General features: G+C 43.7%; 1 protein-coding gene across 3 annotated transcripts in view; it reads right to left on the bottom strand.

The window, feature by feature from the left end:
• Positions 1–2,546, bottom strand: part of EPC2 (enhancer of polycomb homolog 2) — a 48,618-nt gene extending 46,072 nt beyond the window's left edge. For all 3 annotated transcript variants that reach the window (XM_065637571.1, XM_065637573.1, XM_065637572.1), the window contains exon 1: positions 2,165–2,546. In XM_065637571.1, coding sequence (XP_065493643.1) covers positions 2,165–2,317 — 153 coding nt within the window. In that variant the 5' untranslated portion in view covers positions 2,318–2,546. The remainder of the gene's footprint in view (positions 1–2,164) is intronic.
• Positions 2,547–15,666: the final 13,120 nt, after the last annotated feature.

Here is a 15,666-nt window from a genome sequence, read left to right as displayed (position 1 = left end):
GCCAAAGCCTGGGCTAAAAAAAGCCCTTGAGACTCTCAAGTAATTGAGATGTCAGAAATGAAAATGTAGATCTCACTTTCCCCCTGCAAAAGTGTCTTTCAAAATACAACAAACTGATCGTAACAATATTTGCTACGAATAAAAGCTGTTTAAGTATTTCTCAAATATTTAGCTACTGTCATTTACAACAGCCTTTCCTAGAAGGGTTTTGCATACCACTACCACAACAATTTACATTAAAGAATTACTTGTGCAACACTGAGAAGAGGGCTACTCCATGAATGACACTGTCACTACACAGCTATAATCTAAACAATCTACTAATAGTTCAGTTTATAATCTTGTCTGGTTGATGTATCTAGCACTATGCTTATGTATTGCTTCAATGACCATTTCATTTTGAGACTATTACATAATATATCAAATATAGCCACATTTCAGTGCAGAGAAAATAAGCCTCATTCTTATAGAAAAGCAACATTCCACTACAACACTAAAGCAGTTTTATTGAAGTATAAGTCTGATCTCCACAATCAGCTAAGCAGTCCACAAGTAGCTTGCCTGAACCCTTAAAGCAATTTTCCGTTTCTGACAAGTTTATTTAAAACATGATTTATCAAAATAACACAACCGTTTTGAAAATTAAGCCATATTTTATAAACATTAAATGCAAACACAGCACGGTAGACTTCAAAGACTTGAGAAAAACAGAATTACTCTCCAAGATTGCTTCGTTAGTACCACACTGTTGTTCCTGTTAAATACACTCCCAGATTCTAGCAGAAATTTAGTCTTTGGGTAGCACTGGAAGTTTTGATCACAGGGTATTACACATTGTAAAAAAAAAAAAAAAAAAAAAAAAAGGGGAAAGAATGACTAAAAAAAAAAATTAAAAAACCAGCGATAAGGCAGCAGACTCCTTTTAATATCAACAGTCAAGTGAGAAAAACCTATCAGAACGGAACGGAGCCTCCTCTGACAGCTGAACCCTCGGAAAAGCCAATCCCCAGCACCGAGGTTTGGCTGAGGCGGAGACACAGATTCATTGAAGAAATTCTTGAGGGTGCATTTACTATGGGCTCCGCACACAAGTACAGACACATCAGGCAACAGCCCCTGTCTGAGCCGTACACAACCCTAAGGAGCACGAGAGTTGACGTCTAAAGGTCAGTAAGACAAAACTGCACATTTAAACGACAGCAGAATTCTGGCCAAGCGTCTTCAAAGTGCTGCTTGTCAAAAACCCCAGAAACTTATCTTTACTTAAGTGGACAAAAGCCTTCCCCCTCCCTATAACGCTACAAGAAGAACCAGCATCACATATCTATTTTTAACAACGGCTGGTTTATTTAGAAACCGTATTATTAATGCTTAGAAGACTAATGCTTAATGCAACTCGACCAGCCAATGCGTCTGACATTTGATGTGCATAACGCAGCGCAAAACATCTACTTTGGAAAAGCACGAGCAGGACACGGACTCGCCACGAGTGCCGAGACTCTCCCGCAGAGCAGGAGCGAGCTCCACGGATGGACCCCTGCGGGTCCTTTCCCACTCATGACACTCAATGATCCTACAAGGCGAAGCCACTCGCTGTCCCCTGCCAGCAAACACGGGGACAAGCTGGAGTTAAGCGCAAAGCGCAGACCAAAAGCTTCCAGCGGGGCGAGAGCGGGCAAAACGCCGCTGGTGGCTGCAGCCTTGTGGCTGTGACAGCGCCAGGCAGCGCGTCCCGTTCGCGGCCGGGCGGGCGCTCCGGGCCCCGCCGCTTCCCGCCCGCCGGTCCGCCCCGCGCAGAGCGAAGCGGCGGCAAACACACTCTGCGCCAACTGCGCCCGCCCGCTCATTCAGAGACGCGCCTTGCGCCTTCCTCCTCCTTACGCTGGCGTAAAGGCCTCCCCCCACCCCCCCGCTCCCTCCCTCCACCGCCACTAATCAAAACACTCGCGAGTCGGGACGCAAAGAAGATGGCGGAGCAGGGCCCGCTTACGGCGCCGGACAGCAGTTTACGCTGCGCTCTTTGCGCAGGGCCCCGTCGGAACCGTGCAGCGCCGCGGTGGGGAGCCTGCGTAGTGCGCTTGGTGAATGCCGATGGCCTATTTCCCGTGAGGGGAGGGGGGGGTGTCTGATAAACAATGGTGCCCCCCCTGCGCGGCTCCCTTACCGATTCCTCCTCTTTCTCCATCCCCGTGGGCATCTGCGGCACAGCCCGGTTGATGGAGACGCAGTCGTTGAGGTCGGGCATGTCCTTGCCGCGGTAGATGGGCAGCGGTTTGGCGGCGTCTAGCGCCCGGGCTCGGAAGGAGAGTTTGCTCATTGTCTCCCCCTCACAATAACACCCCGGGGCCGGGCGGGCGGGGGGGCCTTCAGTGCGGCCTCGCCGCCGCCTTCCAGCCGCTCCCGCACCCGGCCCGCACCACCATGGAGGGTCCCGCCGCCCCGGAACAGCTCTCCGCGGGGCCGCCCGTAGCTCACAGCGCACGCCCCGCAGCCCTAGATCCGCGCCGGGCTCGCTCGATCCGCTCCCTGCGCCATGGCAAACATGGCGGACATTAACCAAAGCGGCCAGCGATCCCGGCAGCCACCGCGAGAGCTCGGGCGGGGGGGGCGGCCGGCGGGAGGAGGGAGGAGAGGGCAGCCGCGCTGCGCGCGCAGCCGGGGGCGGGCGGCTGAGGGGCCGGCGGGGCCGCGGACGCCGAGGCGGGACGGGCCCGGGGCCGGGGGGAGCCGCTGCCTCCCCGCCGCGGGCGGAGTCACCGGGAGCGAGCGGAGAAAGTGGCGCCGGGGCGGGTGGCGGCTGCGAGCGCCGCGCTGCGCCGTCCGTCGCCGCTACCGGCCGCCCCGGGGCCGGTGACAGAGCCCGAGGGTCCCCCCGCGGCGGGGGCGGGAGGCCCGTGTGGTGACCGAGGGACGGAGCCCGCAGCCCCGCGCTCCGTCAGCGGCAGTGCTGAGACCGACGCGTTTTAGCAACAAAAACAGCCGGCAGGAGAAAGTGACTTCAGTTAGTGTCAGGAGGATGGCGCCAGGCTCTTCTCGGTGACAACCAGTGATAGGACAAGGGGCAATGGGTGCAAACTGGAACACAGGAGGTTCCACTTAAATATGAGAAGAAACCTCTTGCCGGTGAGGGTGCCAGAGCCTGGCCCAGGCTGCCCAGGGAGGTTGTGGAGTCTCCTTCTCTGCAGACATTCCAACCCGCCTGGACACCTTCTGTGTAACCTCACCTGGGTGTTCCTGCTCCGGCGGGGGGATTGGGCTGGATGAGCTTTCGAGGTCCCTTCCAGTCCCTGACACTCTGTGATTCTGTGATTCAGTTATTGTTATAAACACAACACTTCAGAAACAAACTCGTACCTGCTCAATTTTTTTTAGTCAAGTGTGGTGCCCTCTCTGCATGGACTGAGTGTCAAAGACGGATGAAGTTCTGTGTACAGCAAAATACGGGGCTTCTCCTGAGCAGAATTTGTATCACAGACTTGTCCGTAGATCTGGAGTTACTCGGGATAACTGAGATAACTGCGTGCCCTGTGATGCTGACCTGCCGTAGAAGTTCCTCCTCGTGTTTGGTTCGACCATCTTTCAAAGGACACAACGCTGAGCAGGAACAAGGCATCTGACTTGGAAAGAATAATCCCAGGTTCTCTGAGTGGACAAAGCCGTAGTCCTCCACCCATCCAGAGCTCCCTGCATCGGTACGGACTGGAGTCTGCAAAGCCCTTCGTCAAACACTTATAGTGCTCCAAATACTTCATCGCTTCCGTATTATTTTGATGCCTAGGGATGAGCTGCTTTTCCTCACCTTAGAGTTCTCACAAGAGTTGTCAGGGCAATCTTCTCCCTCCGGAATAAACTGGAACTGCTAGCAGACAAGACTTGACCATGTTACCAGTTGGAACACCATGCCGACTGTATCTAGTACTCCATCTTTTGATTAAAAACAAACAAACAACAAGAAACAAAGAAAAAAAGGAAAAAACAAACAAACAAAATTTGACCAAATAGATTTAGTCTCTGAATTGCTGTTCATTTTTAGTTAGCTGCTGCATTTGTTATTTATATGGTTTTATATAGCAAATACAACCACTGTTCATGATAAACACGTGGTTTAGAAAATGAAGAATAAAGAACTGTGTCAAGTAGAGAGAGACAGAGAGAGAGAAGGAAGGTGAAGCAAGTGCCGTAACGCACAAGAGGGAAAAAGAAGCAGCAATAACATCACAGTCATGAGCCATGGATCCAAATTAGTTTGGGTAAGATCTGGAAATTATATTAGCTACTCCTATGAAAGCGTCAGGTTAAAGTTCAGCAATAGTCACATGAACAAATGAAGCTTTAAAAATTATGAGAGAAGGAACAGCGAGCAAAACCATGATAGATTGCACTTATTTATAATTCCCTTAAAATATTTTTATTCATAAAAGTAGACAATTCTTGACTTGGATTAGAATTAACATGCAAGTATTCGGGAATTGTATACTTTCTAGCTTAGAATTTACAGTTCAGCACCATTTTAGAAGTGACCAAACTTCCAACACCCAAAATCGATTTGATACCCCCAAATTGATTCACGATTGGTAGCAGCAGACAGTTGCCATTTTCCAAAGAGTTAATTGCAACGCAAATGTCTGCAGATGGTGTATGAGGGGCATGAATTCCAGTCTCAGTAAATAAAATGCATTTTCAGCTCATGTTTCATGCATTTTCCGTATAAATGCCATCACATATAGTCTGTTATAGCCCTGCTGTACAGATTACATGCATTTGAACAGATTAGGGTAGCTGCAAGGAACGGGCAGTTCCTCATGAAGTACTTCCTCGAGTAGTTAAAAGATGAGAAGGACTTTCAGCTTCCCTTCTAGCAAGAAAGAGGCATTTTACTTACTGCCATAAGATTTTTTTGCTTTTTCAGTTAGCACAACGGAACAAAAGATAACAACAACCTTCTCCCTTTGTGTGCATGTTCTGTTCTTTCTCACTGCTTAAATAAAAAAATTTTTAAAAAAATTTTAAAAAGAACAAAACTGCAACATATTTAGCCTCAAGGTGGCTCTTAGTCCTGAACTCATTCCGTTATTTTGTTTCTACAAGCAATGCAATTTTTTAAAAATGATGCCCTGTAGGATACTGAGGTTTTTTGTGTAGTCAGAAAAGCTGTTGCACATACACAAACATGGGTAGGACTAAAGTTTCGACTTACATTATCTTAGCTTTAAGCCAGAACCATACATCTTTTCAGTACAAACTCTGATCTCTTCATCTTGTAAAATATTACAGGTTTTCTGAAGAATTTCAGCTGTAGAAAAATGCTGAGCTATATTTGACCTACAGATAAAATAACTTACTTTGATGCCCAAATCAAGAACACAATGTCTCAAATGAAATTATTTGTTCAGTTGTTGATTTCTGACTTGTCTTTGTATTTTCTGTGTAAGATAATGCAACTGAATATGCACACACATACTGGATGGATCAAAAATACCCAAATTTCATCCAAACACGTGTATCAGTGGAAATATTAGAGTTACATGGGCTCGGGTACTTTGTCACATCCTTTGTTTTAGTTCTGCTTTTCCATAGTAGCATTTATTATAACACAAGGGATGCTTGTTCTCACTGTAGCTGCCTAAAGCCTGGGTCATTCGTGATAGTCTTTTTGCAAGTTTTTCCTTTGTTTGTTTTGTTGTTATTGTTGTCATTTTGTTTTTCTAACAATATACATCTCCCTGCATTAGTCTTACACCAAGCAGAAGCATCACTTATGGACGATTATGTCAAGAATTCTCAATGTACATTATTGCAATCTGACAGGTCACGAGCATGTAATTGTGTGATGTTTCCTTATAAGTACAAGAAGTATTAAAAAAAAATGCATGGACAGAGATTCCAGAAGTGGTAAATAGCCTCTGAAAAGGCACGGTGTTGTCCAGCCTTGGGGGTTGTTTGAAACCTTAATGAATTGTATGGTGTTAAAAGATCACTAGAATTATAGAGCACTAATGGCTTGACCATAAATGCCCCAAAATAATCATCGCGATACGACGCGTATAGAAGAATTGTCTTTGTCTTCTGCAACGTGCCGGGTACACACTGCATGGGGGTTGGAAGATGCAGTTAGGAAAGCGATGCCGATGAATCTCTGCTAACAAATATTTCCAATGTCACTGCTACAGCCACTGTATATTCAGGATTCCTGCTTTGGTAGCAGCAGCCTCATTATAGGGGGTTTTGATCTCATGTTTAAGCAAAGCTTCACTCGAAGGGAGCCTGAAAGTAGCCAGGAGGCTGGCTTAGTAACTTTGGCACAAGGGAAAGTGCTGAGCTTTCCAGGAGATATATGAATGGACTAGGGGAGGCTTTTTAAAGGTTATGAAGTCCTTCTTTCTCCCTGTGTCTGAGAACCCCTATTGAAGTGAAAGGAACCTCTGTCTTATTCATTTCAAAGGGGGTTTTGTCAGGAAAAAGAGCTTGATCAAAGTAGCTACTAAGCATGCTTAGTGGCTAATGTTTGGAGTTAAATGTATCAGCTGTTCCAAACCATTTCTATTTCCAATTATTTAAAGGGTTTAGGGGACCGGCAGCCTGTGCGTTTTCCTCTTTAAGGTCACCAAAACCTATCAGCCAAAACGTGAAATGTAGTATGGCGTAGCTGCTGTGGAGATTTAAAGCTCTGAATGAAAATTATAGAAGTTGAAAATTAAGTTAATATCTTGAGTCCAGCAGTAACAGACACCACATAAAACTAAATTAAAAGGCAGCTATGAAAAGAGCCGATTCCCTAAATTATAGCGGGAAGGTAAAATGATGAAAAATGCTTGAGCTGGGAAGCAGCAGGAAGCTCCTGATCTAAGAGTTTTATACCAAAAATATCCATGTCAAGAAATACATTTAAAATGAAAGGAAAGTGTGCTTGATGTCTGAATGGTAACACAGGCATCGGAAGGGGGCATCCGCTCTTTAAAGGAACCTGGTGCTGCTGTTTCCTATTGTATACACTCTTGGATTCTTAGTCAAAAGATAAATCAACTCTTTGACTGTGACTGCGCTCTTCTATGACACAATTCAACAAGCAAGTTAACAACAAAGCAATTACAAAACCAGATAAATTTGTCGTAGAATTATACTCGTTAAACCTGCAGGTTTATATGTCAGAGTACTTCCTTATGTCCTTATATGACAGAGATACCAGTTGCTGAGGCTGCAAAAGCTTTTTCTATTAAGAAAGACAGACATTCAGTTTTACCTTGTAGGCTGAAATTTGTTCTTCATCAATGTAGACATGCATACATGTATATATTAATCTGCCTCACATAGTATTTACACTGAGCATATGTAGAACATCAAGTAAAACCAGCCACCCATATGAGTAGAAAACAGGAATCTGGGGTTAATTTTTAAAACAGGCAGGGCAGAATATGAAGCAAAAATGATGTATTTGATAACAAAGTGGTGTTCTAGAACAGCAATAATTTTCGCGAAGGGGTATGTAATAATAAGGATACTCATACCTCAAATATGATACGTGTATTCATATTGAAGAAATAACCGTCTCAAGAGAGACATCTGCTGAAAATCATAAACGCTAAAAAGTCTACTGAAAGCATTTTGAACCTATTTGACATTGTTTCATTTTGAAAATGGTGGGCACAGAGGGAATCAGTGGTTCTTTTGGTATTTGACGGACAAGGTCAGACAGGAGATGCCAGTGCAGCATCCTCGATGGCACAGGGTGTGATCTCGCAGACGTCGCAGTGAAAGTGTGACCTGAAATCACGCCGGGGCAGCTGGTTTGGTGACTCACGTGTGGGTTTGGCACATCAGTCTGGGGCTTCAAAGCAACAGCTGCTTCTGTGTTATCAAAAAGAATTTATGCAAGTGAACGGAAGGAGATAACACCAAAAAGTGTTAAATACCAAACAGGTGCATCAGAAAATATCAGATTTTTATTATTTCTCTTTCCCACTCTCTCCCCTTCCCCCTCAACAACAACAAAAAAAGCCTTTTGCACTAAACAAAACCAGATGATGCTCGGCACGGCAGGGGCTGGTCCCTTCCTGGCCATTCTGAACGGCGCTGCAGCTGCCACTGCGGACACATGGCTTGTGTGAATGCTGCACGGTCATTTGTTTTACCATCAGGAAAAAGGCAACTTTACAACACAGTGGCCAGTGAAGAGGAAAAGAAGAGGAAAAGAAGGGTTGTGACTGGAACTAGAAAACTGCTGTCATAATTGGTACATAGCAAGGATTGTATTTATACCGTTAAGTTTTGGGAAAAACAATAGGTCTTAAAAAGAGCGAGACTTACTCACTTAGAAAAATCTAGCCGAGAAAATAATGAAAACCAAGTTTACAAATATATACAAATTTATCTCAAAGTCTCACACCTCAGGAGGCAAATACAAGATTTTTTTTTTTTTTTTAATTAATGTGTTGATTAATCCATGTGTTGGGAGCTCCTCAGCTTGTGTTAACAAATAAAATCCATCCTGCCACTTAAAGTGCCAATATAGCAAGAATCACGGAGCGTTAAAAGCTGTCACAATTTTTGTTTGGAATTCTGTGAAAAACTCTGCCCAGCAGTAAGAGCTGCTCCCTTTCGTCTTCAGAGCTTCACAATTCTGCTGCATTTTAGAGCAAGGATAGAAGTGGGTCCGCTTTCTAAAAATAAATTTGCAGACAACTGTAAAAGTAAGAAATCAGGAAATACCCAAGGCATAACTTTTTATAAATACACTAAAAGCCACATGCTTACCTAAGAAAAAAAAATTGATAATTGCTGTCTTCTGGAATAGTGGCCCAGATATAATGACTTTTCTTACCAATTAATAATGGCAACATTTTCCCTGCCCACCTAGTTCTGAGGGAAGCGGGAAGGGCATTTTAATGGCTTAATACAGTGAAAATAGGAAGCAAGGTGCAGCTGGCAGCCAAGTTTCTCACCTTTCCCGATGCAGTGCACGTTTTTTTTTTCCATCGTGGTGGGATATCTTGATTTGTAGCTTGATGTCGGGGTGCCTGGCTGAACCAAGGTGATCCCCCCAAAATGCCCCTACCCCAAATCCTTGTTGTGAGTTGTAGTCTAAAGGCATTTCCCCAGGAGGAAAGACTGTACTTTTATTTGATCGGGGTACTAATCAGAGGCGAGTTTATCATCACTTGTATCAGAGTAATGTTGTCGTGTGTTCTGTACTTGCCCCATTTTTCAGGAAAACTGGACAGAAAGCACTCACAGAAAAAACAGAAGTCTTCAGCAACATTGCTGAGCATCAAGAAACAGAAATATTAGCTTGATTGCAAGAAAAATCAAAAAGAAGTTGAAGCATTACATTGTCAAAGAATAATGGTGCTACTGTTCGTAGTACACTGTCAGAGCATCAATTGATAATAACGGAAGTTTTTAGTCTTCTGTTGTAAGTTATGCAATCAACATTCGGACTTTAAAATGTATTCAAGCGTCACATTTCTCTGCTTCTTGAAAAGAAGGTGTTTTTTTAAGAAAACAGTATATAAAGGAGATACTTTTGTTATGCAGGCATCAGTCATGGCCAATCTGATACAGCATTTCCTCTTCCAAATTGCTATTGATCACCGTTCATTGCAATATCTTGCCATGTATACAACCACCTTGATAAATACACAAATGCTTTAGTAGACCTGCTTCCAGGAAAGTCACACATTTATACCTGTGATTGCTTCCTCAGAATCAATGTTGCGAACCATGCTCAACTGAGCAATTTATTCTTATTTAAGTGACTAATGATTCCACACTGCTCCCTAAAAAGACGGGAGAAGTTCGCCTGTCAGCACATTTAGCTTCTTCACTCTTTTGCTTTAGGTTCACAGCCAAACTCTTTTTGGAAGGAGGAGCAGCACGTTTACAGTTGAGGTGAACCTCAATGTCTCTTACCCATTGCTGGTTCCTGTCCTGGAAAACCCCATGTCAGGCATTTCATAGAATCATAGAATCCCAGGTTGGAAGGGACCAAAAGATCATCTGGTCCAACCTTTCTTGGCACAAGCCCGGTCTAGACAAGCTGGCCCAGAACCCTGTCCACCTGAATCTTAACAGTGTCTCATGCTGGAGAATCCACCACTTCCCTGGGTACATTATTCCAATGACTGATTCGAACTCAAATGCTGGGAGAGGTGGGAGCAGACGGGAATAAGAGAATCAAAGGATCATTTTGTTTGGAAAAGACCTTTAAGATCGTTGAGTCCTATCATTAACGAACATCATGAGGTATACCTCTAGGACTAGAGGAGGAACTTCTTGTATTAAAAAAGGCAAGTGAGCCACCAGCTGTAGATGTTCATGTGCATTCAATCAGCTCTTCTCTTGTCACCTCCAACGTGGTGTATTTAGCCAGTATGAACTAGGAAGACTTGGGTGAGGAGCTGGTCACCACCCATGGTCACCACACACACCAGTGGTTGAGCGCTGGGCTGGGTGGGCTGCCCGGGCTGTGTGATGGGAAGGAGTGGGATGTTCGCTCCGCAGGCAGGGTGCAGGCACCGTGGTTTGGGTGCAACGTAGAGCTGAGAGAAGTCCAGTTCGGAGCAGGCACCAGCTCAACGCTGGGGGAAGGCTGAGGAACCAAGAACAGGGAAGTTTGGTACAAATGCAGATCTACACGCACTCTCGCTGTATAATGCCAATCTGAGAGCTTTTCTTTCACTTTCAGTTATCTTGAGAGTATATTTTCACACAGCCGAGTCTAACTACATATTCCTCTAAGACTGAACTTGAACCTGGATGTGTAGAGCCTCCACCTTGTGTCCTGGACTCAGGTTTGGAGTACAGACAGACCTGTTCATGACATTTCTCTGAACTTCACTAATCAAAAAAGGAAGAAAAGAGAGGTAGGAACTGAATTGTGGGCATGGGATAGAGCAGACATGGTAAGAGGACACTGGTGACAGTGAGGGGAAGGTGATGCCTTCAAGTTTGAGTTGCCATGTATAAGCCTCGGCAGCTTGCAAATGCAAATTATGGATACATCAAGGTAATATTTGTGGAACTCCAGTGAAGATATGTAGCCAAAGAGGAATGAGGAAGCCTGAGAAATGATAAGTTTGTCCTAAATATTTTAAATACATCTTCACTCTGTGTAGATATATAGCAAGACTGCTCTTTGTCCGGTGAATCAAATAACTGAGGAGGCTCAGAAGTGCCCAGGCAGCCACCCAGGATCTCCTAGACCTGCCAGAAAACCAGTTGCAACCCTTTCACTTTCTATGTCGGTTACCTTGCGGTGAGGCAACGCAAGACAAACTCCGGCCAAACTTCATTCCTTGCTGCTGAGGCTCTGAAGGCTCTAGTAACATTTATGCAACAGGTCCCATGCTTGGACATAGGAAAATCAAGGAATGTCATGGGCGTGATGGGAATTTCTAAGCCCAGATTCCTGAATAATGCCTATGGAATTAAAAATCAGGTCAGCAAGTGCATCTGGCTACTCGAGGTGTAGCAAAAATCTTATAAGACAAAAGAATGACTGGGTTTGGTAATGTTTCTGGAAGCACCTGGATAGTGTCAGTAATTAATCATTCTTAAAAACAAAAGAGAAACAAAAGAGTGAAAAATACTGCCATTATGTAAAGAGGAAATTTCATCAGAGTGTTAGTATAAATCTTCAATTGAAAAAAATGCCAGTGCAATGGTTACATTTTCAAGGAACGCAAATGAATCCATTCCTATCTCCCCCCAAATATTCCGTGGTTGTTTGTAAATTAATGTCTTTACACAGTTCTTTTAGGATTTTAAACATGCAGATATTTTTGTGAACTTTTCCTGAAGTCACAGGTTAATCCTTTAGAAAACGATCCATAAAGCCTAAGAGTTGCAAGTAGTCTTAATCCCAACTTGTCTGTTTTATCCAAAATACATTTGTAAGCTACCAAGCTTTTTCCTCTCAGTGAAATTATAATGCAACATGGGCTGTGCTTTCTTTGATCAAAAAGAACAACAGATTTAAGTTTTCCATAAAAGCAAAAAACTGCAGTAGGAGAGATAAAGACATATTTCTTTGTAGATCATGTACCCATTTGTCTGAGATGTTGCCCACTCGGGGAACTTGATGAATAGCTTGTACTCAAAATTTAAATAATAATAATAATAATAATAATAATAATAAACTCACACAAAGTATTGTCTACCACTGACCCACGGCAACCCGTAAAGCAAAAGAAAACACTTTCTAATCGATTTCTTGTTATATTCAACACCGAGCCAATAAAAGTTTTATATGGTGGTTCTAGCAGGAAAAAAGTCTATTACTGTCAAAGCAGAAAAACAACTGCATAGATTTAGCCCAATAGCAATTTTTTTGTTTAAAGCTTCAGGCTTATTGCAATGTGTAGCCTCCTCGGGTTATGAGAACATAATCAAGCTTTCCCTGTACTGTTTTACTGCTTTCCAGCCAAATATAATACCATATGGCAAAATCAGGGGAAAATGAAACAAAGCAGTTATTCTAAATTACTGTTAACGAAGGAAGTAGAGAGGGAGAGAAACAACAGTTCGATACTGAGGATCACCACGGTGTGGGGAGAAGATTTAGCCTCAGATTGTGGTAGTAATACTGAAATTAATCTACCTGTCAACATATTGGATTTGTCCCGTGATCTCAAGAACCAGCAGTTCTGGGATGGGTTGGGAAAGTTGTGAGTTACTGGAGCACTTCACAGGAACTCCACAAACCCTTTCGTCTTGCTGTAAGACAGCCCTTCTGCTGTCCCTGCTGCAGCAGGAAACTTCGTATTCATGAACTTTCTAAGACAGAACACTGAAAGGTTGAAGGGGCCAGAGAGCTCAACTCTTCAAACCACTACGTCCCAGCTAAAATATTTTCATGTGAAAGCAGATGACATGTGTCTCCAGGAATACCCCGGTCAGCCCAGCAGCATCAACTCATCACCTGCAAGGCTTAGACACTAACTACCGGTTGTAAGTCCCCATGTGCTGTTAGCCACAAAGCTAAATATTGAAATGCAGATTTTTAACTATTTAAATACAAGGAGAACTGCTAAGTCACAACTAAGCTCCAGGCGAAAGAGCTGTTGCCAGCGATCTTGGTTCAGTGGAGCAGGATGAAATCCAGCCAGTCCCCAGCTTCCAGGAGCTCAAATAGCTGCAATGCTGCAATGCTATTTGAGGCATAATCCTTCTGCTATGCTGGGCCACCTGGTGTCCTTCCAGGAACAGCTGTTGAGCTTCTACCTGGAGCCACCAATAGCCATACCAGCTCCTTCGTGGTTCTTCTTTTAGAAAAACGGGGCATGAAAAATCCATTTCTGGTTCAAAATCATCACGTGGACATTATGTGGGTCAAAGCGGTGGCTGGTAACAACAAGCTGAAGTTAATTTGGAAGACCGAATTTATACATTTGAGTGCAAACTAAGTATGAAAGTGATTCCTCCCCTGCACTCTGCGCTGTGATACTCCCATCGGGAGAATTTTGACGTACGGGAACCAAGTCCAGAGGGCTTCTAAGATGGTCAGGAGCTGGAGCACCTTCTGTATGAGGAACATCTGAGAAGACAGGGTTTGCTCTGAGTCAGTAGAGAAGGCTGAGGAGGGATCTGGTTGCTGAGCAGAACCAGGCTCTTCCTGGAGGTCCACCACGAAAGGAGGAGGGAAGAGTTATAGGCGGCAACAACGGAAAGTGATTAAGCATAAGGAAAAAAAACATAAATCACACTGAGTTTGATTAAACACAGCATCCCAGAGAAACTGGAGAATCTTTTCCACTGGAGACACTTAAAAACCCACTGAACAAAGCTTAGATCAACTAGACCTCATTTCCAATGTGACCCTGCTTTGAGTAGAGCTCATGGCCAATGTGCTCCAGAAATCACTTCCAACCTCAATTAGTCTGTGATTCTAAACTGTGTTGCAAAGCAGAAGGAAAATCAGCTGCTCTCAGAGATTACCTATTTTTTATGCTGACAAATGGGAATAAAAGGAATAATTTTATCAAAAATACTAACCATGAAACTTAAAAAAATGGAGTTACACATCTTGTTTCAAACACGTTAGCTTTACACTGAAGCTGAAGCTTCTTCTCTTTCTCCAGCCCCCCAGTCCCTGCAAAATCAAACTCAATCATCTCATAGCTCTGATCCTCTAGCAATAAATTATGTTGTTTTCAGAAGTGACTAGGGTTGAATTCTCAGTCATGCTGATCTCCAGGGACTGGGAACTGAGGCTCCTGACGTGTCAAACAGCTTCTATGATTTAAAAATCTATTTTTAATGGCTTTTTGGTAATTTAGGTGCCTTTTTTTGTTCTTCCTTTTAGCATGGGCACAACTAATGTCAAATCAGCAAAAGTTGGTCTGGGAACTTAGCGATGCATTTTTCAGAGGCTTTCAAAGCAGAAATTTATTAACATAAAATAAATAATAAACATCAAATCAGTTAATAATTTAGACCCTGAATTTCTTGTGGAAAGTGAAAAACACATTAGAAAAATCTTTTCACAGGCTTTTCTATCAAACTTTGCGGTACTTCTGTAAAATCTTAGTTTTACTCCCCAATATGGATAATCTAGATCTTAGCCAAGCTAAAACAGAAATTTTCTTATGATCTATTTTTACCTAAAGGCTTCCCTAGGCCTCATTAGATTTCTGACAGACAATATCACTTTGGAGTAGATATGCGTGGCAGCATATGTTTTGAAACAGAAATAGGAAATACACAGAAAAATCCAGACAACAAGTCATATTTTTTAAAAATTCATTCTTTAATATGACAAATTTGAAGCAGGAAGAGAGAAAGATTAATTATTGTTTTGGTTTTGAAGGATTCTAAACCTTCCTCTAATTTTTAGCTAATTCTCTTTCTTTCAGCTGCTCAGCAATTTCACACTGTCAGGTATGGCTGAGAAAATTTGGTGTTATTGAAATACGTTTGCCACTCAGTATCCAAGACGCAGGTGTATCTTGCTGTGCCAACAAAATGTCTTTGTTTAACTCAATTTTTGCTGGAGTCTTCTGTGTGAGCAGATGTGGAGCACACCCAGGAGTGCTCTGTACGGAATGTGTGATTGATCAGGAAAACCCAGCCTGTCCATACCTGCAGGTCTGTTTTACCTGTTCTAAAAGGTAGTAAAAGCGCAGCTGAGTTTGACCCAAAATAGGATGTCTTACCCTTCGATCACACACTACTTGCATGTAACTGTAGAATGATAGAATCACAGAGTGATTTTGGTTGGAAAAGACCTTTACGATCATCAAGTCCAACGATAATCCACCCCTGACACTACCCCATGTCCCTGAGAACCTCTTCTCCTCATCCGTCCAACCCCTCCAGGGATGGTGACTCCAGCACTGCCCTGGGCAGCCTGTTCCAATGCCCCACAGCCCTTTGGGGAAGAAATTGTTCCCCACATCCAACCTCAACCTCCCCTGGCGCAACTTGAGGCCGTTTCCTCTGCTCCTGGCGCTTGTTCCTGGGGAGCAGAGCCCGACCCCCCCTGGCTCCAAGCTCCTTTCAGCAGCACTGTGGAAGCAACGTACCTTCTCCTCAAAGAAACAGCCATTAAGGGAGGTTTTACCATTGTTTTAAGCTTTTCTTCTTTATTTTCTGTCTTTGCTTCGGCAGTATCTGTGGTTAATGTGCAGGAAGAACCCAGGCTGAAGCGGCATTGAAATCCGCAGCGTTACA

The sequence above is a fragment of the Caloenas nicobarica genome, chromosome 6 (assembly GCF_036013445.1).
Source record: "Caloenas nicobarica isolate bCalNic1 chromosome 6, bCalNic1.hap1, whole genome shotgun sequence".
Classification (NCBI taxonomy): domain Eukaryota; kingdom Metazoa; phylum Chordata; class Aves; order Columbiformes; family Columbidae; genus Caloenas; species Caloenas nicobarica.
This window is presented reverse-complemented; position numbering and strand designations above follow the sequence as displayed.